Consider the following 27,541-nt stretch of genomic DNA (forward strand, 5'->3'; position numbering starts at 1 on the left):
AGTCCCGACCTCCCGTCACTGTCTCCAGGTTTGGGAGACAGACTGACAAAGAGTTGGGGAAGATCCCATCATGGGAGAAGAAAAGTTGCCTGAAGTCAGCACCCCAGCACCAGCAGCCACCCCAGGGGGGGGGGGAATGGGCCGGTGAAGAAGCCAGTAGGAAAAGAATTTCAGCAATCCTCCCAGCTGGTAGCTACACCCAAACAACCAGGAGAAATGGTATAGTTGTCAGAGTGGGTTAAGCCCAGTGGAAACTCCAGGCACCTCAAAGCGGCCTTGCCATCTCCAAGGGCTTCAAAGGCAGAGGAGGTGGGGCAACAACAAAGAGACTCCTTCAGATTGCATTCCCCAGACTGGTGGGGAGCTGCCAGGCCATCTGAAATTAAATACTGGGGTGAGTGGAAATATCCATCTGCAGCCCATAGCCAATCAACTGACAATTTAGCAGAAAGCCTTGAAGAGCTAGAACAGACATGTCAAACACAAGGCCCGGGGGCCAGATCCGGCCTGCGAAGTGGTTTCATGTGGCCCGCAAAGCCATCCTGGAAACAGTGAGGGAACGGCCCCCACTGCCTTGGCCCTGGCCCAGAGACCCTCCTTCTGCCAGAGACCCTCAGATCTGTCCCACTCCTGCCCAGGCCCCCATAGGCACCCTTGATGCGGCCCCTTGAGGCCAACCGCAATGCTGATGCGGCCCTCAATGAAATTGAGTTTGACACCCCTGAGCTAGAAGGACCACAGAACAGCTCCTGCCAAAAGAGGTCCCCAGCCCCCTTTTCACAGAGCTCAAATTCGAAAAACAAACACATATTCCTGTTCCCCCTCCTCCCCGAAGACCAAAAACCATGAGTTTGGCAGGTGCCTCAAAGCAGCCTTGCCATCCCCAAGGGCTTCAAAGGCAGAGGAGGTGGGACAACAACAAAGAGATTCCTGCACATCGTATTCCCCAGACAGGTGGGGAGTGACCAGGCCAGGTGAGATTGAATACGCAGGTGAGTGGAAATATCCGTCTGCAGTCCAAAGCCAATCAATTGACAATTTAGCAGAAAGGTTTGAAGAACTAGAAGTGAGAAGCGCAGAACAGCTCCTGCCAAAAGAGGCCCCCAGCCCCCGTTTTGCAGAGCTAATGACCCTCCAACCTCTGGAGTTACCTGCTAGGGCCTCCAGTCCCACAGAAGAAGGAGGGGGAACAGGAATATGTGTTTGTTTTCCGAATTTGAGCTCTATCTGCAATGGGCACTTTTCATGTAGAAGAGGAACTAGGGCCCCCTCAGCAGTGGGGAGTATGGCAACCCCCACAGAAGGAGGGGCAGCAACCTCTGAGCCTAAATCAGCTAATAGAGGCTTTGCAACAGATTGGGGTGTTACAGAAGCCTGGAGAGCAACAGCCAATTGGGGAATGACAACTCCATGGAGGCTGGTCACCACCCCCGAGTGCCAAGCAACCACTGAGGGGCCACAATTGAGGGAGGTGCCACAGGATTTGAGACTATAACGTCTCTTAGTAGATCAGCAGCAGAGGGCACCACTATTCCCTTCAGCCAAAATCCAGAGTAGACAACAGCAAACTTTATAGTAAAACAAGAGAAATGTGTAATGGTGGAATATCTTCATCAGATTCCATTCCGAGCCCTTAATTTCCTGTGGATGCTCAGCAGATATTAACCAATTTTTGTCACTGGACAACTTAAATATTAACATTCCAGCTGCTTTACTAAGACCTCTTTATGAGGCCACCCTGTGATTTCTTACATAAATTCTATGCATTGTTTAAAGATCGGTCAAATCTATTGTGCGTATAATTTAATAAAATTAGCCAGTTATTTATAATCTGCCTTTCATTGATGCCAAATGTCTGGACAGGTATTTCCTTAGGCACTTTGATTTTGTCTAAAAATATTTAGCATTTTATTATAAGGATACAAATCATTCTACCCATGGGTTCAATTGTTAAACTGTGCATCAGTTTTGGGCCACGGGACATTGAATCAGACTTTGGGCTTTTCTGTTTATCTATTTACACCCTTTTTTCTGCTAAAGGGTTTGGGATTTTACAGCCTCTATCCCTCTCATGGCGGGTTCTTTTGCTTTGGCTGGGGACTTCCCTGATGTCCTGGCTGGTGATGGGTCTGATTTGCACTGAAGGGCTTTTGAGTGGCATTCTGTGGAGTGCTGGCCCTCTCTCCCGCATTTGAAACAGCTCGTTGATTTCTTAGCCTTAGCCGGTGGTTTCACTGGTTCACGCATTTTCTTGGGAGGTGGGTAGGCCCATGGTTTTCCTTGGTGGTGACTCTTCAGTAGGTCTATCTCCGCCTCCTCTGCCAGGATGTACCAGTCATCGAGGTGGTGTGGGTCTCCTCGAGGCAGGCAATCATCATTCAGGTCCTAGTTTAGCCCATCTTTGAAATGGCTAAGGAGGATGTCTTCCAGCCAGTTCAGCTTGTTGGCAATGGCCCAGAATTCTTGTGTATATTCAGCTACTGGCGGTCTACCCTGCCTCACCATTTTGATTCTCTCCTGGGCCTTACGATCAGCCAAGGGGTCCTCAAATCGCCTCCTCAAGGATGACATGAACTGGTTGAAGTCATTGAGTTCTGGAGTGTTGGAGTCATGCAGGTTCACCACGCAGTCTGTGGCCGGTCCGTCCAGGTTGGATTGTGCGATGTGGATGCAGGCTTTGTCACTGGGGATGTCCTGTCCGTATTCTTCCATATAAGTAAGGACCTGAGTTAGGAAAAACCTCAAGCATGGCGGCTCCCCCCTGAATTTCGCTTCCAGAGGTGTGAGTCTTTGAATGGATTGGTGCCTACACTGCTCGCAGTATTGCCCCCCCCATCCTGATCCCCATCTGCGGGTCAGCAGGGGGTGGGTGCTGCTGAGGTGGTAGCTCCGGGTTCAGCAGATGCTCCCAGTGCTACAGGTTCCAGATCCCCCCACTGTCTCTCCAGCTGCAGCTCCAGGCACTGGTGCGGCTGCGGGACTCAAGTTTCTCCTCCCTTAGAGAGTCAAGGGGTTTTTTCATCAGATCAATAGCTTTCTCTAGGATCCAGTCTCCATGTGGTACATAACTCCCGTCCTCTTCGCTGATGTGCAGGGAGCTCTCCATCTCTTGCTTCCATCAGGGTTGGTGGCCACCCCGTCTCAGGGTCACTTTCATCGATGCCTTTTCCCACTCGCTTTTCCTTCCAACGCCCATTGACCACCGCGGTTTGTGGTCCCGCATCTCTACCACCTCTCCACCAGAGGAATATGACACTTCACCTTTCAATAGTTGGTGGGATTTCAGTTGGGGGGAATGTTCCCTTTCCATGGGGCTTCCCTCCTTCCCTGCCTTGTTAGATATTGTATTTTTTGCAAAGTCCCTCAGTAAGGTTCTTCCTTTCAGGTTGACTCTTAATGCAGATCCTGTCTAATGTCAAAACCCACTTCAATCCACATCATAAGAAAGAAGGACTCTTGGAGACAAGGTTGTCCAAGCAGGAACTTTTACTAAGAAATAGAAGATAGTGGGTATAATAGACAGGATCTAAGAAATCCACAGATCGATATTTTTAAATGTCCCCAAGCAAGCCCCACCCCACAGTTCATTCTGCCAGTTCCAGATCAGCCAAGTGGTAAGTCTCCAGGTGGTAAGTCTCTTGTGGGAAGAGGAGAAACATCAGTCCATTCATAGGAGAATCATTTCCACCCCCTCACATTCCATCCAGAGAAACAAACCAGATTCCGGAGGGTTTCATTCCACTCCCTTTCTTAGCTGCCCATAAGCTGAGAGGGAAAATGCCTAGTGAGAGACTAATTGATCTTATTGTGATGGATAACAGGTAGGTGGAATAAACAAAAGATTACATATTAGGAAGGAAGTGAAAGCAATAAAAACCCTTGCTTGTTCCCTCTCCTCCTTGGGAATGGCAGAATCCGGGGTGGTGGTGGAGTGAGATTTGGGTTTGCACAGAAGAGTTAGAAATGAAATATAAATGGATTGTGACACTTACCTTATATTAGAATTGGGGGCTCATAATGACCTTGAGGGAAGTCCCTTGCCAATTTTCTCCTATTCTATGTGGTTCTGCCATAATATGCAATATATGTGAGAGCCATTTTGGTCTAGTGATTGAGGCACTGGGCTAGAAAGCAAGAGACTGTGAGTTTAAGTCCCATAGGGTGACTTTGGGCCAGTCACTTTCTCAGCCCAATTCATTTTGGAAGGTTGTTATTGTTAGGAAAATAGGAGGAAAGTGTGTTGGAGATGTGTGCTACCTTGAGTTATTTGTAAAAAAAAATAAAGATAGGAAATAAATAAAACTGAATGAACTGAAACTGAACATCAAACCAGGGGAAAGAAAACATAATGACAACTCTTGAAGTGATGAGAGAAAGGGAATAGGTTGAGCAAAACTATTTCTAAACCATGGTTTCAAGTGAACTATATAACAAATGATGGAAATGTGAGACAGTAAATTTGATAGTTTATAATGTAACCATACAGTAACATTTATTTAAAACATTAAATAATAATGTCATGGGACATAACAGTTGATATTCCAAGTATTTAAGAAAGAGATATGAAATGTATGTATTAAAAATAAGATTGTATCATATCCTTTGTTTTCACAGATTTTTTTTTAAAAACCCATAAAATCCTGTCATGATTTTAAACATCTAATTCACATTATCAGAATACAGATAAATCAGTATGACAGATATTTTAGTAAATCCTTACTAATACAACAGAGGATAGAATAGTTATTAAATGAAGTAAGCAACTTACATTTTTATAGAAAGGAAAATGAATTAATTAAATAATTATTTTAAAAATTCAGCAACTATTGAAAAACAGTCTTTCAAAATGGAAGGATTAAAGGTTTTTTTAATATATGACTTATGCAGATCAAATATAACTAAAATGGCTTGTCCCACAAGGAAAGACAATACAAATTAGCATAAATCAACAAAAATCAACTAGAATAAATTTCTAGCAAAAACATCCTGAAAACGTTCTTAGAACTAGAGACTGTTGGGGAGGAGGGAGAAGGGTACCAGTTAAAGAGCAAACTGGCTGTGCATGGGTAATCATAAATTCTCTGATGAAGTGAAATTATGATCAACCATGGAAGTAACTACATCTATTAGGAATGCTATCTCATTCAATCTGTCTTGAAAACAAAGCTCTAAGCTCTAAGCTCAAAGCTCTAAGCCCTTCAGTTGATCTTTTGTTCCAGTCTCCAGGGGCATTAATATTTTTGTTCTGAGATTGACCCAAGCTTTGAAACAAAGCATTTTAACAGCCAAGGATCATTACTTTTGAAATGATATAAAAATAGAGAAGGTCTGATCATACATATTTGCAATAGTTGCCATTGCAAACTGCTTCAACTTGGCAAAGACAATCATGTCACTTTTCAAATGAATATTGGTGAAATATGAGATCATTTTACAACATTCCAGGGAAAAGGAATACAGTTACTGTAAATTCTCATGTTCCCTGGATTTAAGCAATAGACGTTAGACAGTAAAAAATGTCATTGCAGGTATATATGTACTATCCTTCAATTGCCCTTGTAATGTCTAGCCATAGTAAGGGTTTAAAATTCTCTTTTGTGTAGGGAGGTGAAAAAAACTTCTTAGGAAGTCAGAAGGGAAGTAAATATTCTTGTGGGAAATCAATTGGCGCTCTTTGGTGCCTGGAGCAAAAGAGAAACAGGCACAAATTAACTCTGATTTGGAGGAGATTTTTACAATTCCCAGCAAGGAGTACATACAAAAGGAATAATTACATATTGGATTAAATGTCTGGTTCAATGGATATAGTTTTGTTTCTAAACTATATGAGATGGTTAAGAGACCAGTCTAGAAATCAAAATGTCATGAGTTTTAATCCCATCTTGATTTGAGTGACTTCATGCCACTCTTTCAGCCTTAAGAAGACAATGGACAGCCACTTCTGAAAAAAACTTCCCAAGAAAACTGCAAGGACTTATCCAGGCAGTTACCAAGAATCAAATGTTAATTTGAAGGCAAACACCCTCACTAGGAAACATCCACAAGTAATTTTATTTATTTATTCAATTTCTATACCCACTCAACTCAATGCCCTTTTTAGCATTTACTCTGTATTTTTCCTGCATGCTCATTCAAATTTAATTATTTAAATTATTCTACCAAGCAAAAATCTTGTCAAGATTTTACAATTATAAGCACAAACCAGCAAGGGAATTATAATAAGATTTTCTGTTTTGTTTGAGAAGGCAACTCCATAACTAAAATAGGTAACTATATTTACCAAGGAACAAAGAGAAGGGATGGGAGCATGACTTGGAAAGGAATGGCTCTAGTTTGGCTCTGAAACATCTCACATGTTCCATAAATTAAATATTGAAAAATGATTTTATAGTGTGGCTCACACACAATACCAAACTGGGGGTATTCAACAAGCCATAACAGCCTTACATATTCCTTTATCATAAGGCAGTGGTGGCGAACCTATGGCACAGGTGCCAGAGGCAGCACTCAGAGCCCTCTCTGTGGGCACCCGTTGCCCAGAGGTGGCAACTGTCTCTCTTCAACCAGCCACCTGTTAATTTGCTGAGGTCCCATGTGGCTGAATGCATCCCAGCACGGCTGGTTTCCCTCCCCCCCATCCTGTCCCTCCTGGCCTCGCATGCTCTCCTTTTCCCAGGCACGACCCACTGCATCACCTCCTCAGTTGTTGGCCAACCATCCATCTCAGAGGCGGCTTCTTTGAACTGCTGGCAACAGGGTGCAGAGCCCCAGAGTTCGCTTGTCGAGGGGCCAGCAGGCTGTGGCTACTGATGGACACCATTGGCCCCCATGCACTCACTGGCCTCTGGGTGCGGTGGCCAATGGTGTCAGGCAGCAGCTGCCCGAGCCCTTGCCTTGCCCCATGGCAATGGCACCCCCACCCTGCCTCGCCTCACCCCACAGGATGAGTCTCCTGCCTACTGCCCCACTTGCCAGAGACCTCCTGGAGCTCCCCCAACCCTGCCCACCCCCACAGGTGCAACATTGAGGTGACCACACCCACCTTGGCCACACCCACCCAATCTTTCATGACCACCACAGCCACACACACCCAGTGGGCCATGCCCACCTGGCACCCAATAATAAATAAGTGGTTTTTGGGTTGCGGTTTGGGCACTCGGTCTCTAAAAGGTTCGCCACCACTGTCATAAGGTGTAGATTCATGCATCAGGTTATGCGCAAAACAAGCATCCCCCATTAGGATTTAGAATTATGCACAGATTGCAACAATGACAGATGTTGCATGAGATAGCAGTGTGATGGAAGGGGAAAGGGGTTTGTAATAACTAGTAGTTTGAAGAAATAACAGAATAGTTTCCTATATTTTCAGGTGTCAATTGGCAATATAAATAACTGTGAACATGTCCATAACTGGGAAAGGAAGCCACTCTTAGTTTTGATAGTTTAAGTCCCTGTATAGTATGTTAAATTCACTTAAAAACAAATTAACATTTTTTTCTAAAAAAAAAGTTCCTGTCCTTTAACTGTTAAAGTAAATCAAGGGTCTACTATGTTCAGTTATATAAAAATTCAACAAAACAAAAATAAAAGCAAGCAATGTTATTATCCACCTCATTTGTTTTTGATATTGTTAAATCAAAGGTCATGGAGATAGATTTATATTTTTAACATTCATTTCACAGTGATACAAATATTTTTATATAATTGCCTGGGAACAATATTACTTTCAAGAAACAACTTACAATACAGCATTAATACAACCCAGAGTTTTCACATCAAAAATTAGAGTATTCTTAAAACAACCATTCCCCAACTCAGTCTCTAACTACACTAAGATTACAACTTCCAACATGTTAAATAAATCAATATATTTGGAGAAAGCCTTGCTGGGCATAAGTGTCTTAAAGGAATGAGGAGAATATACAATAACTGGGTCAGATTTATATGATCTGAAGAAAAATCAGATGAACCATTCTTTAATTTTACTTTATTTTAAAATTACTGTTAATGAATTTAACAGTATGAATTCTATTGTATTAAGTATTTTACTTTGTTCTTTTTTCTCCTTCTTCCTTTATGTCTTATTTTTGAATTTATACTATATGTGTTATTTGGTATCTAGCTCTAAATAAACCTGGTTTCATTTTCATCATCATCAGGGATGCAACTGTATTCCTTTATTTTGTAATGATTAATTCGCAGTGATTCTTTTCCGCAATCAATGCAACAATTCTTGGTTCTAAGTAGCAAAGCTGGTATTTATCCTTATGTACGGTTATTGCTTTTAGCTTTGTTGAAGTATCTCCTTGCTTCAACACTGCTGAGTGATACAGAACAGCGTGATGGGTTCTGCCTTCTATACTCAATACTGTCTGTTATTGCTTCTTTGATTACCTGCAAAAAAAGAATCAGAATAGTATCAAAATTGTACTGGTGCTGTCATGTATCCTCTGTTTGTTTACAGAGAAATATGTTCCCTTAGAAAGGGACGCGGTGGCTCAGTGGGTTAGGACGCTGAGCTTGTCGATCAGAAGGTCGGCAGTTTGGTGGGTCGAATCCCGAGTGCCGCGTAACAGAGTGAGCGCCTGTTACTCGTCCCTGCTTCTGCCAACCTAGCAGTTCGAAAGCACGTCAAAATGCAAGTAGAAAAATAGGGACCACTACGGTGGGAAGGTAACAGCGTTCCGTGCACCTTTGGTGTCTAGTCATGCCGGCCACATGACCACGGAGACGTCCTCGGACAAGCGCTGGCTCTTCGGCTTTGAAACGGAGATGAGCACCGGCCCCTAGAGTTGGAAACGACTAGCACGCATGTGCGGGGGAACCTTTACCTTTACCTATGTTCCCTTAATCTTAGTGGAACCAATTTCTAAAGAGATATCTATCAGATTTGCACAGTATACTTTTTACACTAAACAAACAAAAGATTAATTACATTAAAGAAATAATTTCTGATGCAAATAAAATGATCTTGTTCTCTTTGTGTATGTTTGTTTATACACAAATACAGAAACACACATGCATTTCCCATCTATGTATTATAGCACATGAATAATCCAAAGCCCCCTTTTGAGTATTTGAATGTGAAACATATTCTAACCTTATATATACTTCTACTTTCTGAAATAAAAAAGAGAAAGGCATTTTCTAATATAAACTTTGGTAGCATTCTTCAGAAAAATGACAGATTCTAGCCATGATCCAAATATAATACAATTTCATAAGTGCATAAACGTAGCAGCAGCAAGAAATTCCTTCACATACAGCTCTTTAATGCAAGCAAGGGCTGGACTTATCCCCCAAGGTATGGACAAGATAATCTGTGCACTGATCTTGTGTATCATTTTTTGAGATGTTTCCCTTCTTTCAGATATTATGTGCATAATTTAACTTCTGGGACTCCATTTTCATTTAGAATCATTCTTGGCTTAACTAAGGAGAGTATATGAAAGGAGAATGTATGCAATAGCAAAGACTTTAATGAAAATATTACCATGGACAATTGTAACATAAGATTTTATAACTTATGCTTGCTTTTAATTTGTAAGCAGTGTTTTTTTTATTTTAATGGAGAATGAAATTTAACCACTAGATGGCACCTTTTAATCATAATATACTCAACAGTTAGAACAGGCATGTCAAACTGCTGGCCCGCAGGCCGGATGCATCATGACGAAACTGTGCCCTCCCGGCAATGGGGTAAAAGTCGTGATACGTTGCGCAACGTCATGTGACGTTGCAAGTTTGACATGCCTGAGCTAGAACTTTTGCAGCAAAAGTAATGTTAGTAATTACTAAACTGTCTAGCAAAAAGAAAAGTTCAACTGTATTTTGCATATTAAGACTGTGGTTTTGTTCAGGAACACAATCATAAACTAACTTTCTCAGCTTCTCCATCTAATCAATCCCCAATTTTTCTGTTTTGTGAAAGAGACCTTAGCATCAACTTTATAGCTCAATCCACTGAAACCATGAGATCATCAACGTATAAATTTAATTAACAAATATATAAATTTCCATTGTATTGAACATCCGTCAACATGTCCATATGTGGAATTTCTATAAGGAAAGGTGGGTGGGTGGGTGAGTGGGTTACAAAATGTTAAATGTTAAATGTAAGAAAAATGTCATTGTCTATGCATATGGAAGCCATGTGCCTTCCTTTTTCTGTTCAATGAAACATTAGCCAGTTTCTGCTTCTCCATAAACAAAGTTATGTCTGCATGCTGTAGAAGGAGTTCACCATGCAATTTTGCCCAATATGCATTAATTAGAAGCTCTGTTTGTCAATAAAGCATAACAGGTAAATTCATGGCCAGAACTGACTACTTAATGTATGAAAGTATCCTACTAGTTCTAAGGGTTTGGTTCATACCTTAAGTAAATAAAATATGATAAAGTCATAATCAAATGATATCAATTATGCAAATTGGTTATTTGCATGATGGCATTATTATGCAAACAGCAGCAAGTTGGTGTGCTGCCTGGGAACTCTACTGCATCAAGATCTAATAAAAGATATGTCATTGCATTTGGAATAGTGAACAATTTTAGAATGCAATGTAAAAATATTACTTTGATACATGATTGACCGTAGCTTCTGGACCAAATAATAAAGGATAAGCATATTGAGCATGGCTCTGAAATTTTCTCCAATCCTTGAACAGTAACTCCACCATATGGGAGGGGCTGAGCAGAGCATAGACAGCATTCCAGAACTGTTGCCAACTACTACTTCCATGCTTAGGAATGCTTAGGAAATGCTTTCAGCCTCAAGAGAGATCTAGTCCAAGACCACCTAGTCCATATTCAGTTTGGTTAGAGATTATTGGAATTAAGGTCTAACACATTTAGAATGAACCAGGTTGAGATGGCAATTATATGCTTCCTTAATGCCAGGGCAATTTTGTCCCTAAGAATATGTCTGCAGCATTCTGAAATAGAATCATTCACATTTTGGGGTGATAGTCCTAATAAAAAGCCAATCCAAGGTTCTTGCTTGCTGCTTTTTAAAAGAAAGCAAAGATATAAGAACAAAGATCATTGTTGTTTAAACATTTGTTGCTAAAACTGTTTCCTATGAAAAAACAAATTAATGCCTCATTTATCTACACTTTATAGATTTGCAAGGAATGTTCCCAAACTGCTGAAGAAATAATAGATATAAGTCTCTGCAAGACAAGAATCAATGGAACTCTAAAGCAGAAGGCATTTCAAAGCAGCAACAGGAATCTTATTTTTTTTCCAACCTTTGTTTGCAGAATTCAGGGCAGGAATTATTGACAATATATCCTTATCTGCCGTAATACAGGAAACTGGCACTTTTGCCCAATAACCCCACTATGCTGGCAATACCCAACAGCTTCAATGACCATTCATTGTATTGTCATCTATCCATGTTTAATAATTTTCTTTTTCCATCCCTTGCTCTCTTAATAATATTATGGAAACTGAGTGTTTTTGCTGATATTCAAAATTGGGCCCATTATATAGAAGTTAACTATAGAAAGACAACTACAAGTGCATTGGCTGCATTATGTAACACAAACATTTTTGTTTTATGTTATCTGGACCCATTTTCTTTCTAGATTTGAAAGTCAAAGGGGATTATCTAGACCATGGGTCGGCAACCCGTGGCTCCGGAGCTGCATGCGGCTCTTTATGCCATCTCCTACAGCTCCCAGTCCTCCTCCACCATGTGCAGTTCCAGAAAAAAAAAGCGGGACTAAAAAAGTTCAACCAATCAATTCAAACTTCTCACAACAACAACAAAAAAGAACTCGTGAAGTTTGAATTGATTGGTTGAACCTTTTTGCTTCTTCGGACTGCACATGGCAGCGGAGAAAGAGACGGGAGGACTGAAAAGGTGAGTGGGCCCTTTTTCTAACTGCTGCGTGGGTGGGGGCGGCCAGTCTCAGGGTGCCCTGGGCCTGCCTCTTCCCTGCCCGGCAGGTCTCCCCTCGCCCTGCTCTGCCGCTGCCTCTGCTAGCCCAGGGGGTGGTGGTGGATGTGGATCCGTCTGTCCGGGTCTCGGCGGCAGCAAAGGCAGTGGTTCCTCTTGCTGCTCCCTGCACTCACCTGCCCTCCTGTCTAAAGGTGAGCGTGCCCTGACTGGTCGGAGGGGGCACTGTTTACCCCTCCCCAAACAGCTGTAGCTAGTACTCCTGCTGGCAGCATTGGCACCCCCTGTCACCATTTCTCCAGGGACCCAGAGGCATCCTTTCCACCCCATGGTGATCCACCTGCCCTGGGCCCACCTCTTCCCTGCCCGGCAGGTCTCCCCTCACCCTGCTCCGCTGCCACCTTTGCTAGCCTGGGGTGGGTCGCCGGGGTCTTGGAAACTTGGATCTTCCAAGAGATTCCCCGGTGGTGCCTGCCAGGCCTGCTGAACTTGGCAGCAAGTCCAAGCCATTGGCACACCTCCCCCGTCGCCGTTTGTGCAGGGACTCAGAGGTGTCCCCGCTGCTGCATAGGGATCCACCTGCCCGGGGCTCAGCGGCAGCAGAGGCAGCAGTTCCTCTCATTGCACCCTGTCGGAGGGGGCACCGTTTACCCCTCCCCTCCCTAAAGCGATGCAGCACCTTAAGTCTCCAGATTCTTTCGCAATGTCAGCTACACCTCCCCCGTCTCTCTGCTGCCTGGCCCGAATGAACAGGAGCCACTGCCACAGTTCCACCAGCCTCCGCCTCCCTCTTCTTTCCACTGCCTGACCTGAAGGAAGAGGAGCCGTGGCTGCAGCTCTGCCAGCCTCCATCCGCTTGTAGAGTACTGCCTGCTGGGCATGGCGAGGGGAGTAGGCTGCCCCAACAGCAGCCACCACCTTCCTGTTGCTGTTGTCTGGGAGCCACAGCTGCCAGAACGATTACCTGGCCCTTGGGGGCTGCTGCTGCCACGGGGGCCGGCATGCGAATTTGGTTCTGTGAGAGAGGCAAGGCTGGCGGAGCTGCAGCGGCAGCTCCTCTTCCTTCAGGCCAGGCAGCAGAGAGGAGAAGGAGGAGGGGGAGGCAACATCATGGCAGAATCTGGAGACTGAAGGTGCTGCATTGCCATGAGGGAGGGGAGGGGTAAACTGCCCCCTCTGACAGGGCATAGCGAGAGGAACCACCGCCCCTGCTGTCTCCAAGCCCCAGGCAGGTGGATCCCCATGCAGCAGCTAGGACGCCTCCAGGGTCCTGCAGAAATGGCGACAGGGTAGGCAGTACTCGGCAAGCAGCTGTGGGCGATGCCGCCTGCAGCAGAAGGAGGGGCGAGCTGTGAAGAAAAACTCCTCGCACTCCGATTGTTCCCAGAGAAAGTCCCAGAGAGGGAATTTCATTAGTTCAAAGATGTTGTTTTTATTTGGGAATTAAATTTCACATATATTTGGCGATGTTCACGCCCAAGCAGGACACGTGTGCGTGGTACTGTAATTGAACCCACGCAAGAAGCCGAGCTTAGCAAAAGCACCTCTGATGCCTTTTCCTCCACCCGAGAAGCAAAATAAAGGCCGGCAAGGCGCCCACGGCGTGCGCTTATGCTCAGTTGTATGTTTGGAATCCACACACTCCATTTGTAGTTGCAGCATCCCCGGCTCTACTTGGGTGGGCTCTTTATCGCTCGACCCTACCCTTCTCCCCCACGCTCAGTTGGAGCCACAAAGGGGGAATCTCTCGGAAGAGGCCCTGGAGATCCGCCGCCTGTGGGATAGCCAAAAGGCAGGGGCCAAGAAGGGAAGCTTCCAAGACCCTCAGCTAGCAGAGAAAGCAGCAGAGCAGGGCGAGGGGAGACCCGCTGAGCAGGGAAGAGCGCCGCTCACCGACCGAGCGGTATCCCAGGATCACAACCTTTCTGTAGCGCACAAACGGCATTGCTCAGCAGCGGCTCCAAGGCCAACTGAGCGCAGGGGGAGAAGGGTAGTAGTGGGGGGGGACAGGAAAGGGTGGATTACCGCAAGGCAAGTGGGCAGAGCGATAAAAAGCCTGCCCAAGTAGAGCCAGGGATGCCGCAACTACAAAAGGAGCCCGTGGGTTCCAAACATACAACTGAGCATAAGCGCGCGTCCTGGGTGCCCAGGTGCCCTTTATTTTGCTCCTCGGGCAGAGGAAAAGGCATCGGAGGAGCTTTTGCTAAGCTCGGCTTCTCGCGTGGGTTCGATTACGGTACCACGCACACGTTTCCTGCTTGGGCGTGAACATCACCAAATATATGTGAAATCTAATTCCCAAATAAAAACAACATCTTTGAACTAATGAAAGTCCCTCTCTGGGACTTTCTCTGGGAAGAATCAGAGTGCGAGGAGTTTTTCTTCACAGCTCGCACCTCCTTCTGCCATTCGTGCACTACCAAAAGGTGGTGATCCTGGGAAACCACTCAGTCAGTGAGTGACGCTCTGCCTGGCTGGAGGAAAGCGGAGGGGGCTGTCTGCAAAAGGCACCATGTGGCAAGAGGTGCCAGGCAGCTGCTCTGTTGTGAGCAGTGCCCCAAGAGCTGGGCGTGGGTGGGAGTTGGAAGTTTGGCAGGGAACAAACGAAATGCTGTGGAAAAGGGAGCCGGGTGGGCTAGGCACGTGCTGAAGCAATGACCAGGAGGACAGCAGCAAAAAGGGGACCGAGGAAGGGGCGGTGGGTTTGCGCCATTCCTGAGTGGACCAAGTCTGGAGGGCAACTCATGAGGTGTCTGGGAGCTAACGGCTGTTGCCTGGCAGAGGCGGAGGCAGCGGGAATTTGCAGGTGAGGGAGGGGAGGCGGGTGAGCACCAGAATGCCAGGGAGATTCCCACCTTGGTTGCCCCAGTTGCTGGGCAGTGGCAGGGCGTGAAAGAGCAAGTGGTTGTGCATCTGAAGTCACAGAAGATGCTAAGCCAGAGGCACCTCTTGGATTGAGATGCAAAGAGAGCTGGACGGGGGAGGGGCATGGCCACTGCATGTCTCGCCTTAGGCTCCACTCTTCAATGAAGCCTGTTGTTTTGCGCATGCATGCATGTATGCATTTTGCAGCTCCCACTTTTTTCTTTTGTGAGGGAACCGGTTCCAAGTGGCTCTTTCACCGTTTCAGGTTGCCGACCCCTGATCTAGATATTAATAACAATTGTCAAGATAGAACCCTTAAATGATAGATATACGATTGAATTCAATAGAGCATCTAAAACTTCCTTTGTATATTATACATACATCTAAGTTGTTCAGAGTATTGAACTCCATTAGATCATGCATCCTGCTGAAAGCCTCATTTGAATACTGGAAGTTGAAAGTGGAGAAAGGTGTGTCGGGATCATCAAAAATATCAAAATCAGCAAAGTCTTTCTCTTCTTGAGTTTCTCTTGGAACACCTATAATTAGACAGCACAGTAGGAGGTACCTTAAGATCAAATAATTCAACATGCAATTCAATGTTTAATAGCTGTAAATTTCCCTTGTAAGCTCTTCCTCCTCCTTTCATTCTTTAAATACCTAGGCACACTGAGAGTGCTACCAAAAATAAACAACCTGGTCTATGGTTTCATCAAAATCAATGAAACATTGATGAATCTTACTGAACCTTTGCTACTGTCTCAAATGGAGTCTTGGCTTATCGGTTTCAGAATCTTAAAAAATGTCATACAAGTTTGCTCCAAAGATCAGAGATTGAATGAAATAACAACTGAATACTAAGAGTATAAAAATTAACTTAAAAAGTAAAGAAAACCCATGTAAAATAATGATACATTAATCCAGAGTCAGTTGCCTGTGGATTTTAACTTCTGGTGTGCAAAGCTTGACAAAGTTGGCACAGAATATCCAAGCTATATCAAAAACTGAGCAATATTTTTATGGCTGGATACCATACAAATAGTCCTTGACTTACAACCATTTGTTTAATGACTATTCAAAGTCACAATGGTACTGAAAAAAGTGGCTTATGATCAGTTTTCACACTTACTGTGTTTCCCCAAAAATAAGATATACCCCGAAAATAAGACTAGCTTGATTTTTACATGCCCAATATAAGCCCTACCCCCAAAGTAAGCCCTACTTAAGACCCTGCCCATGAGGACTGCACAAGGTGGGGCGAGGTGGGTAAAAATGAACCTATAGCGGGGACATGGGGGCTGGAGCTGCCCCGTGCTTCCTGCATCCACTTACATTAGGACAGGCCTCTCATGCCTAACACCTGCCTCGCCAGCCCACTTCTTCTGCAGTCACTTTCCACCCTCTGTTTCACCGTCAGAGGCTTTCTGGAACGGCCTCTGCAGCCAAGAAACTAGCTCTGGATTAACGTGCGCAACAATCCGAAGCTCGTTTCTCAGCTGCAGAAGCCTTTCCTGAAGGTCTCTGACAGCGAAACGGATGCTGGGGGCAATTCATGTGAGTAGGGGCGAGCAGCCACAGAAGTGAGCTGGGGAGGCAAGGCAGGTGTTGGGATGTAGGAGGCCTGGCCGCAGCAGTCCTAAGGTAAGCGGGTAAGACATCCCCTGAAAATAAGATGTGCTGCCTCTTTTGGAGGCAAAAAAATAAATAAGACCAGGTCTTATTTTTGGGGAAACACGATACAAACGTTGCAACATCCCCATGGTCATGTAATCAAAATTCGGGTGCTTGGCAACTGGTATTTATGACAGTTGCAGTCTCCTGGGGTCATGTGATCACCTTTTCCAGCTGGCTTCTGACAACATTAATAGAGGAAGCCAGACTCACTTAACACTGCAGTAATTTGCTTAACAATTGTGGCAGAAAAGGTCGTAAAATGAGGCACAATTCATGTAACAACTGTCTTGCTTAGCAACTGAAAATTTGGGCTCAGTCATGGTTGTAGGTAGAGGACTACCTGTACAAAATTGGGGTTGGGTGTGAAAACTGAAGATAAATGATTATGTAGTCACAATTTAAGTATGATTGGATTTTTGGACAGTTTTTTTTAAAATTGTCTTAAGATTCTCCAGAACACAGGATTGTTCTTAAGTTGTTCCTCAAACAGACAAGAAATCCTAATCTAGAGTGCAATTGCATTGTTTGCAAAAATGTGACTTTATTTACATTGCAGTGCCCACCTGATTTAAATAAACTGATAAGCTAAGGAATAATTTCTTATATTTAAATTTCATTGTCTATTGAAATTTGTCTTTTTAAAAATGTGCTTGAAACAAAAACGCAGTTACAAAGATATTCCTCTCCCTTACCCTATAGTGTCCAAAAAGAAAGACTGAAAATGAGAGTAAATTCAGTTTAAAAAAAAGCATATGAGTAAATCCATACACAGCAAGGTTTATTTTACAAGGAACTGATTGTCAGATTTATTTTTTGTGGTGATGATGGTTTTTTACTACTGACCTGGTGTTTTGTAATTTCTGAAGTTGATATTGGCCAAAACAAAATGAATAATCGTGGGACAATCTATTTCAGATGCAGGATTTTTGGGCTTGAAGACATAACACTCTTTTAACCCTTCACGATCAAACACATTTGGGTCTATTTTCGGGAAAGGAAGGTTGTTCATTTTGGCCCATTTTTCAGCAAGTAAAATTTCCTGGAAAGAAAGCCATATTTTTTCAAGACACAAACATCAGATAAAGGAACACAAGAAAGGAACAAACTGATACAATTATGCATAATTTAGAGAAAAAGAGAACAGTCTTCTATTGTCCCAAAGGTGCTTTTTCAAAAGGCAACTGGACTTTGTTCTTCCTTGAACATGTTTTGCTTCTTATCCAAGAAGCTACTTCAGTTCTGACTGAATCGTGGAAGATGGAAGGATGCTCTTAAACAACCATCCTCCAGCATTCAGTCAGAACTGAAGAAACTTCTTGGATGAGAAGCGAAATGTCTTCAAGGAAAAACAAAGTCCAGTTGCCTTTTGAAAAAGCACCTTTGGGACAACCATGACTTGGATGAGAATCTCCATAGACATATAGTCCTATTATTTTATTATTTATTATTTAATTTATTAATTAAATTTATTTGCTGCCCATCTGGTTTCTAAGTGACTCTGGGCAGCTTACAACTTAAAAACATTAAAACAGTCAGAAATCAATATTCCTAACCCAATAAAATGACAATACAATCAAAGTAAAAGCTTCATTGAAAAATAATGGTTTGGATTTCACATTGCACTAAGTGATAATGTTTAATCCTTTCTACCACATGGATTTCTCAGCTAGTTGAGATGTACAAGAACACATGCTATAACCATATTATTCTACCCAGAGGACAAACAATTGTTTAGTTTCAGTTTTGGAAATTGGAAATCATATACTGCCACCTTTCCCATTTCAAACAAAGTTATCCTGGATATGCCTTTAAAGATTACAAAACATATTCCCATATCTCCAAAATCACATTTATTTTAGCCTTTTGGCTTTCAGAACAGGTAATATGAATATCCACAATTAAGGATTGGATTGATGGAGTTCACAGAAATGGCAAAGCCAAAAAGGTTGGTCAGGGGAAAAATGATAACGGCTATTTTTTAAAGACTGGACTAAGTCTTTGTACATCTTTGATGTGGACTAAGAAAACACTGATGATTTATGGATGTGGGGATTAGAAAGGGTTAAGAGGACAGGGAAAGAATAAGATACCGTATTTTCCGGCGTATAAGACAACTGGGCGTATAAGACGACCCCCTACATTTCCTGTTAAATTATAGGGTTTGGGCTATACTCGCCGTATAAGACTACCCCTCTTCCAACGCACACCAAATAAAAATTAAAAAACATCAGATTTGATTTTAATATGGTAATTTTAATTCAAATGCTTATGACATGCAGGTACTTAGTAGGAAAACTGTCACTTATAAACATAAGGCTGTTTGTCATCAAACATGTAAACATAAAACAGTGCAAGTGGATTAAACTTTTCCTAATTCACTCTAAAGCTTTCCCTGTGCAGACTAAATGGGAGATCCGCTCCAGGTTTTCCAGCCAGCCCACCCAGTTCCTGAGTCAAATGTGTCCTTAGAGCTAAGCAGCTGCTCTGGCTGCTGCATTCCCCACCTGCCTTTCAAGTTGGGATAGACTGCAGCTGCTCTTCAACTTTAGAAGGAAAGACGCCCAGACCCCAGCCTGTAAAAAATCACAGACTGCAGCTTCTTCTCCAATTGGTCCTGCTTTCCCTGTGCAGACCAAATGGGAGATCCGCTCCAGGTTTTCCAGCCAGCCCTGTCCCTAAAGTTTCAGCACCCGGCATATAAGACGACCCCTGACTTTTGAGAAGATTTTCATGGGTTAAAAAGTCATCTTATACGCCAGAAAATATGGTAGCAATAACTCAATAGAAAGAAGGGTGGAAGTCAAATTCTATATTTTCTTTCTTTTTTACTTCCTATATTTTTTCTTTTTCTTATTCGTTTCAGTTTTTCTGTCTTTATTGTATTGTAAAATTCTAACTGAAACATATTTTAGAAAATCAGAACAAACAGTATAAAAAGACATTTTGTTAACAATTCTCATATTCTATCTATAGAGTTCCTGTTTTTAGAAGCTTAATGGTAATTTTTTACTATAGAAAAACTATAGAAAATCAAAATATCATCAAAGCTTGGCAAATAAAATAATTTCCTTCAGTTATCATGTGGAAGGTAAGATGCAAAAGCCAAAATTAAAGAGCTTTCATCTAAATACTACTGTGAAGACAGGTGCTTAATTTTTGAAACATAATGAAGAGACAGTCATTGTTTTTATTTCTATTAGTTTTTTGGGGCTTCTAGCTTCTAGCACTAAACTGGTTCATCACCCTTCACAGGGGGATTAACAGAAATATAGCTCATGTGAGATACATCTATGTTTGAATCAAATATATCCATTTTTGTTCAACACTGATTAAGCGTGTACATCACACCAATCTTTTGTTGTTGTTGTGAAGAGGCATGATGAGTATAAAATACTATAAAAATCATAGCTTTCTGTTGATTTCAATAAACCTTTCCTCTGGTGAAACATATATCCTATTTCCTGCCATAAAGATATCACTTATCTCTTTGCTTCAGTTAAGAGCACATTAAATAGGGAAAATGCAAAAAAACGTAATCTTGTTTATTCTTTAGGCAATCATTTAATTCTTTGTCCTTTGAAAATACAGTTAGGAAACAACCTTACAATACAATGTAAGATGGTTCTGCCCCAGAACACTACAATCTCGTCTTATACTTCCTTTCTCTTAGTAGAAAATTATGACTGCTTAAATGTTCTATTTATTAATAAAATATGCTCAATGACCAGCAGGTATAATGATTTCTCTCTCTTCTCTTCCTCATATTAGTAAAAATAAAAATCCATTATTTGTTTAACAGCTTAATTCCTTAATACATCTTGTGGAAACTGAAGATATCAGATTCTAAATAAGGGCCATTTGATGCAATATTGGATGGCCCTTCAACATGCTAATAAATGGGCAGAATTCAAACTGCAAGAATAATAGAAAGAATCCTATTTCTTTTTCCCTCATGGCAGTCTGTGAGGACAGTTAGCAGGAAGAATGAAAACATAGTCCAAGGTTTCAATGGCAAAACATGTTGTATGTTACCATACAAATCCCACGTTCCAGTTTATTAGAAGTATTATTAGATTCCTAGTAGCTTTTTGGGGGGAAAAAACCACCCCATGTGTTTGGCATTGTTGCCATTATAAACATAACGTTTAATTGACTATAAAAGGGTGGATCTCTATAAAACAAGAGGGTCATAACATTTCCTGCGTCATAAAGGCAGCTCCTTGTAATGTTACAAATTATGTGGACACTTATAGCTCACTTTCTATTTTTTTCCATGTTTCCCAAAAGCCATTACATTATTCTCAAGTGTTTATTCTATGATCATTGTGCCAAATATTTTCCCAAATGTATAATGTTGTATCTGATATTTTTCCTGGTAGCATTACAAAATCATATTTATGGCACAATAAATGAGATGAGAATTTACTTCTTTCAGTGCACCAAATAAGCCACAAGCATAGTTGTATATAATCAACTAAATCTCTGAACAGTACATTTCCCAAAGTGGTATGGCATGAAATGGCCAAGTTTAGGCATTGTTTAAGATATTCTAGTTGGAGCAGATTAAAAGATGTTGAATTTCAGTTGACCCACATTTTCCTCAGAGGGGAATAAATATGTAGGACTGATGAGGAAACAGCATAAAACAGAGAAATCTGTTTTTGTGCTTCACTCCTTTGGACTTATTCCATGGAGGATGACTTGGCAAAACTATCCTTGAAGTCATTCCACAGGACAATAAAAGACTTGTGCTAGTGGAAGAGATAATTTCCTGAACAAAAAAGTGCTTATCTTAAAGCCCCCTCCAAATATTAGCCAAACTCTTTGGCCAAGGGTACAATTGGATCTTGTCCTTAGAACAGATCTAATTTCCAAGCTAAATAACCATAAAAGAAACTGTTAAGAATTACTTTTGGTTGATTAGAAAATACCCAATCAGCAGCAGCCACAGCATGCTGGCTGTCCTGTATAATGGCGAATTGGCCACAGAGCCCCATCGACATGGGCAGAGATGGCCCTGGGATGGCCGGAAAGAAGCCCTTGCCCAGCTTGGGCCCATCCACTCAACGAGCAGGAGGGAAGCTGGTGCACAAAATCCGTTGCCTCGTCAGGCTGCTAGCGAGCAGCCAAGGCACCTGCAAATCCCTGGCTGCCCCTCTACCTCCTCCTGCTTCCCTGCATAGTTAACTAATTGGAGCAGCAGCAGAAGCCACCCCCATCAGAGCTGTCGAGTGTATGGGTCCAGGCCGGGCAAGGGCTTCTTTCCAGCCATCCTGGGGCCATCTCCACCCACGCCAATGGCGCTCTCTGGCCAATTTGCCATTATACAGGACAGCCAGCATGCTGTGGCTGCTGACAGACAACGTCAGCCCCCATGCGCTCTCTGGCCTCTGTGTGCAGAGGCCAATTGTGTCAGGCAGCAGATCTGGAAGCAAAGCTGTGCTGACCATCCTCGTGCTGATGGGGGTGGTGGCGGGGGTAGTTGGGATGTGGCATGTGCCCACCCTTTTCCGCTGCTGCCCCACATCGTCCCGCATGTGCCTCAGGGCCATGCATGCAGGATGTGGGGAGGGATGGGTGTGCACCACAGCTCACCTTCCCCCACTGCTGCCTCCACCAGTGCGAGTATGGGTGGCACAGTTTTGCTTCCAGAACTGCTGCCGGCCGGGCTTGGTGATGCAGAGATCACCACCGCCTCCTCCTGCTTCTCTGTGTGGTTGGTCAGTCAAGAGGCTTGGAGCAGCAGGAGGAGCAGCACCAACTACCCACCTCTGAGCCACCATGTAGGCAGGACCCACACCAGGTGAGAGGCCCTTTCTGGCCGTCCTGGGGCTGTCTGCCCACACCAATGGGACTGCACTGTGGAAGAGAGATGGCAGCTGTGATTCCATCCTGCCGGCCACCCCCCCCAGCCCTCTGCCTGGTGCCCCTTCTATGCAATCCTATATGATTGCAGTGTGGAGAGGCTTGGCCAGTGGGGGGGTGGCTTTCCTCTGCGAAGGCGTCCAGGTCCTCCTCCCCCTTGCCTTCCCCCAGCTGGGATCTGATGACCTCCACCCTCCTGCCTCCACCTCAGCCAAACCCGCAAGCAACCCAGCCCGACCAAGATGGAGGGAAGGCTAGGCAGAGAATCAGTTGTTAAATGATTTGAAACTCACCACTGATTGCTTCCAAAGTCCGCTCACTCACTCTCCTGCCAGAACTGATCCTTTTACAGGTTCCCTCACCCCGCCCAGCTCTCACAGCTGTTTTCGGACTCTGCATGCATGGAGAGGGGGAGGGGAGGAGCCCGGCCCTGTGTCCCTCTGTCTGTGGCAATGGCACGCGTGCCCACAGGGACGGCTCTGTGTGCTGCCTGTGGCATGCATGCCATAGGTTTGCCACCACGGATCTATACCATAAATATATAATAAAGTTTATGTTTATTCTATTTATAATTGACTTACCTCTCCTTTTATCCCCTCCCTTCTGTGAGGTAGGACTGAGCTGAGCAAGGCTGACTACTTCAGGTTTATATAGTTCAGTGGGAGCTCTAATATTGAACTTTCTTGAATCTGGTCCAACCCCTAAACCACTTAAAATCTAGAGTGAAGTATGTTGTCAATTGAGGTTCATAGCTGGCCTAGGTTGTTAGATGTTCTTGTGCCAGCCATGGCAGTTCCCCAAAAAGGTCATCAGATGGAAGCAAAGAGGCTTCTTTGCTCCCACTGGTGGGTCAGGGGTCCCCGGCCCCTGCAGCCCCATTGGAGAGAGTTAATTGGTAAGGGAGGGGCCGAGGCCCCCCATAAAAACCTCTGCTCAGGGGCTGCGCGCATGCTCTCTCTCACACACGCTCTCCCCTCTCTCTCACACTCTCACGCTATGAGCTCAATCCAGGCATGGATGCCTCCATGCCAGGGAACTCTTTCTCTCTACTTTATCGTTAAATAAAGCTTCATATGATTGCATCCCTGCGTGCTGCCTTTTTTTTACTTGGAAGCACCTTAACGAATCATCGGTCTCGTGAGGCCATCTCACAAATTGGTAGCAGAGGATGGTTTAAGGCAACGCTTCCAAGCCAGCAGCAACTGCAAGATGCCTGGAGGTTCCAGCAAGAACCCATTTGAAACGGATGGCAGGAGATCCCCGATTGTGACCAGGAGTCTTCAATCAAAGACGGCAGCCCTGCATCCAGCCCCTGACGCAAGCTCAGCGCCAGGGGCCCCTTCGCATGCCTCCCTACAGCTGCAAGCCACAGAGGGAAGCATGGAAGGCTTACAGTCCACCCAAGACTGCCCAGACACCGGGGAAGCGGCCAGGGACCAGGCCACCCCCAACGTGGACCAGATGACTGAACGGGAATGCAGGGAGCTGCTACGAACGCTCCTTGCAGCTCAAAGGACGCCACAAGCCTCACCGCGAGGGATGCCAGCACAGGGGGCCTCTGGACACCGGGTAAGTCCTTCCCCAGTGCCCACGAGGCCCCCTAACATGGCGCTGGCCACCCTGGGGGACCCTGGAACCCCAGAGCTTTTGGCGTGAAATTTCCCGCCAAACTGTAATCTGCAACTTCTGGGGCCAACCGGAAGCAAGATGGCGGCCCCCAGGACACCCACGTGGCTTGATAGGCCTCAGCCAAGCCTCGAGGCCCAGCAATCGGTGGCATCCAGCCGAAGCGGCACGGAAACCACCCCATCTTCCCCACCAGAAAGCCTCAAGGCCTATGATGGCCTCGAAGCCTGCCCAGCCGAGCCTACTGCAGCAGAGATTGGAGCAACTATCCGGACCCTGGTTGCGGCCCTGGAGGCCAAAACGACCGCAGCCTCAACATCGGGGGTAGCCAGCCTCCCTCGCTACCCCCAGGAGCCTCCCAGAGGTGCTCCGGGGCCCCCAATCCTCTCCCCGGGGCCTAACTGCCAGGAGGCGTCTAGCCTGGAGCCTCCCAGCTACGTCCTGCAACCCCAGAGGGCCCCCAGTGACCCCCAGGCCCTCCAGCCTACTTTTCACCGCCGCCCAGATGCCCTGCTTGCCAGATGGTCTTCGGGGGGCTTCCGGACGAGCCCCCCCTCCAGCGCCATCTTCAGCCGCCTCCAGGGTCTTCAGGACCAGCGATGGGCTCCTCCGGGCAATCCAGGCAATCCGGGCAATCCATGTGCCATCCCAGCCCCATCCTGCGATCTTCACCACCCGGTGAGTGTTCCAGTACCGGGGGGGCTTCAGGAGGAATCTTTGGGGCTTCTGCAGCATTCAGCCCCTCTTCAGGCCCAAAGTCCGGCCTACAGGCCCAGGCCTGGGCCTAGCCCAGAGACAGAAAGAGATACGTCCGCTCTCTCTGCCTCCCAGGCTCAAATGAATTCTGAGCATGCTCAGTCGGAGCCATCCAAAAATCAGAGAAAAATACCACCACCTGCCACCAGAGGGGTCCCTCTTCCATTCACTTCAATGGAAAGCTCCCAGATGTATAGACATGCACAAAGAGCTGGGGAAAATCTTTTTCATTCCCAGACATCTTCATCTGCTTCTGCACTCTCAAATAAATTTGCAAAACTGTGCCTTGGGGGGGAAAGTTTCAGCAGCTGGAATAAAGAAGTGCAGGTATGTCTTTTAGAGCAAGGGACTCTAGAGATGGTTCTGGACCCCCCACCTCTTCCCTGGGGACCCCAAGAAGAGTGGTATCATAGGAAAGCATATACCACTCTACTGAGCTCACTGGATAGCAATTTGTACCCCAGCATTCCAGATGGGCTCACAGCTGGCAAAGTTTGGCGGTTGTTATACAATTTATTCAACAGCGACAGCATTGGTTCGCTCACCAGACTCACAACTGAGTTTTACTCCACCAGACTGAGGTTTGGGGCTAACATGGCCGAGCACCTGAGAAAAATGAAGGCGCTCAGGGCAGAACTGATGTCCAGAGACTACCTTGTACCTGAGGTGAACATGGTCGCTGTCATTCTGGCTTCCCTGGACAAAAATTGGAGCAGTTTCATTGTTTCACTGGAGGGGACCAGGAAGGAAGCCATGACTCTATCCTACCTCGCAGGGAGGCTCATTGAGGAAGATAGGAGGCGAAGAGATGCAGGAGAATACGCCAGAGCCACCACCCAGCGAGCCAGCAGGAGGCACCACAACTCAGAGCAGGTTAATGCTCTACTTAAGTGTTTCATCTGTGGCTCTGAGGGACATCTGAAGAAGGACTGCCCCCATCACCAACAAGGCCCCAAGCGCAGTCCCAATCAAGGGGCAAGGGGCAAGGAAGGGGGCGTGGCGGGGGCAAAGTTAGTGCCAAGGGCAATTTTGTGCATACTTGTCCTCTCACCCCCACCACAAAGGCTGACTGGCTATGCTCCTGGCCACTGACCTATGGTTACTGGACTCTGGAGCTTCATCTCACATTACCAATATGAAACAAGGGTTTAAAAGGTTAAAGAAAATTAACTCATCTGTCAAGGTGGCCAATGGTGATAAGGCTTTGGTTGTTGGGGAGGGCACTGTCTCTGTACCCGGACTAGGAAAAGTTGAAGGGGTATTCCATGCTCCCTCCATTGCCAACAACCTATTAAGCATTATCAAATTATGTGACAATGACAGGGTGGAAGTTTTATTTCGCAAAGGGGGAGGTCATGTCACCCGGAACCAGAGGGTCATTGGAAGTATTGCCATAATAAATGGTTTGCCATACTTCTCCCCTGAAAAACCAGCCACAGAGGACAGTCCACCGGGTGCCACCTCAGAAGGGGCCTGCGCACGGGAAGAGAGAAAGCCCCCACAGCCAGCCCCAAGGCTGTCTAAGGAGCACAAGGCCGAAGCGGTTGCACCCAAGCCACCTCAGCCAGCCCCACGGCTTTCCAAGGGCAGTGTGGACAAGAAACCCAAACCTCAGCAGGCATCTAAAGCACCGCTCAAGGCAACCAGAGCCAAGAGGGTGTCAGTGGGGAAGCCGCTCCACGATAAGTGTGCCCATCTCTTACACCGAAGATTAGGTCATGCGAGTTTCCCTGTGGTTAAAAAGATGGGAGAGTTTCCTGAGGGAGTCCAGCTCAAGGATTGTGAAGTGTTCCTGGACTGTGCCATCTGTAAGAGGACAAAGAGGAAGGCTGCCCCCATCCCTAAGGTGTCACTGCGTAAGGCCCAATACCCGTACCAACTAGTACATGTTGATTTGGTTGGGCCTTTCACACCATCCCTAGGGAAAAGACAGTATTTTCTCACTGCCGTTGACGGTTTTTCGCGATACGGCCACATGTATACCCTCAAAGAAAAATCTGAAGCCTTTGACGCCATAAAATCACTGTACAACCTTGTAGAGACCCAGTATAAGACCAAGATCGCACAACTGCAGAGCGACCGCGGGGCTGAGTTCATCTCCCGAAAATTCCAGGACTGGGTAAGGCATAAGGGCATCCGCCATTTTCTTACAGCGCCATTCACTCCTGCTCAAAATGGCGTGGCAGAGAAAAGAAATGGAATCCTGCAAACTATGATGCGTAGTCTGATTGCAGACACTGGGGTCGCAGAATCATACTGGGCAGAGGCGGTGCACTACGCCAATTACACCTTAAGCCGCACCTGGAGCAGTGTTGTGGACCAGACCCCATATTTCCTGGTTCACGGTAGGAAACCAAGTCTGGGACACTTGCGTGTGTTTGGCTCCTACGCTTGGGTGCACATCCCCAAGCAGCTGCAGAAAAAGGGAAGATCTGTCTCCCAGAGACTGAGGTTCTTGGGCTATGCTCCTGGCTCCAAGGCCTACCGTTTCCTGGGAGAAGGGGGCAGCACTGTGACTTCCCAATCTGCCTCCTTCGAAGAGGACTCCAATTGGACCTAGATCCACTCGAATGATCTGAGCCCATATGTCAACCGACCCAGCAAGGACACACCGACCACGACATCACCTGAGACGACCACATACTTTGCCACCAACGAAAGTGAGGAACAAGACGAAGATGTCATCCTACCTGGTTCAGATGGGGAGGATGAACCGTCCAGTCCCAAGGGGGAAGACACGCCGTCTTCACCCCCAGTTATGCCTCAGAGACCCGCGATACCCAGCACCCGGGACCGAGGGTCCACACGTCCTAATTATGAAATGCCAGCGGACGTCGAACCCGCAGAAGAAAA

At 45.4% G+C, this 27,541-nt stretch overlaps 1 protein-coding gene across 2 annotated transcripts in view; it reads right to left on the bottom strand.

Moving 5' to 3' along the window:
* Positions 1-3,530: 3,530 nt before the first annotated feature.
* PLA2G4A (phospholipase A2 group IVA) overlaps positions 3,531-27,541 on the bottom strand; it is a 197,356-nt gene continuing 173,345 nt past the window's right edge. For both annotated transcript variants that reach the window (XM_081324965.1, XM_081324966.1), the window contains exons 16-18: positions 17,285-17,480; positions 15,149-15,306; positions 3,531-8,394 (exon numbers count right to left, since the gene is read on the bottom strand). In XM_081324965.1, coding sequence (XP_081181091.1) covers positions 8,266-8,394; positions 15,149-15,306; positions 17,285-17,480 — 483 coding nt within the window. In that variant the 3' untranslated portion in view covers positions 3,531-8,265. The remainder of the gene's footprint in view (positions 8,395-15,148; positions 15,307-17,284; positions 17,481-27,541) is intronic.

The sequence above is a fragment of the Vipera berus genome (genome assembly GCF_964194415.1).
Source record: "Vipera berus genome assembly, chromosome: 3".
In the NCBI taxonomy this organism is placed as follows: Eukaryota; Metazoa; Chordata; class Lepidosauria; order Squamata; family Viperidae; genus Vipera; species Vipera berus.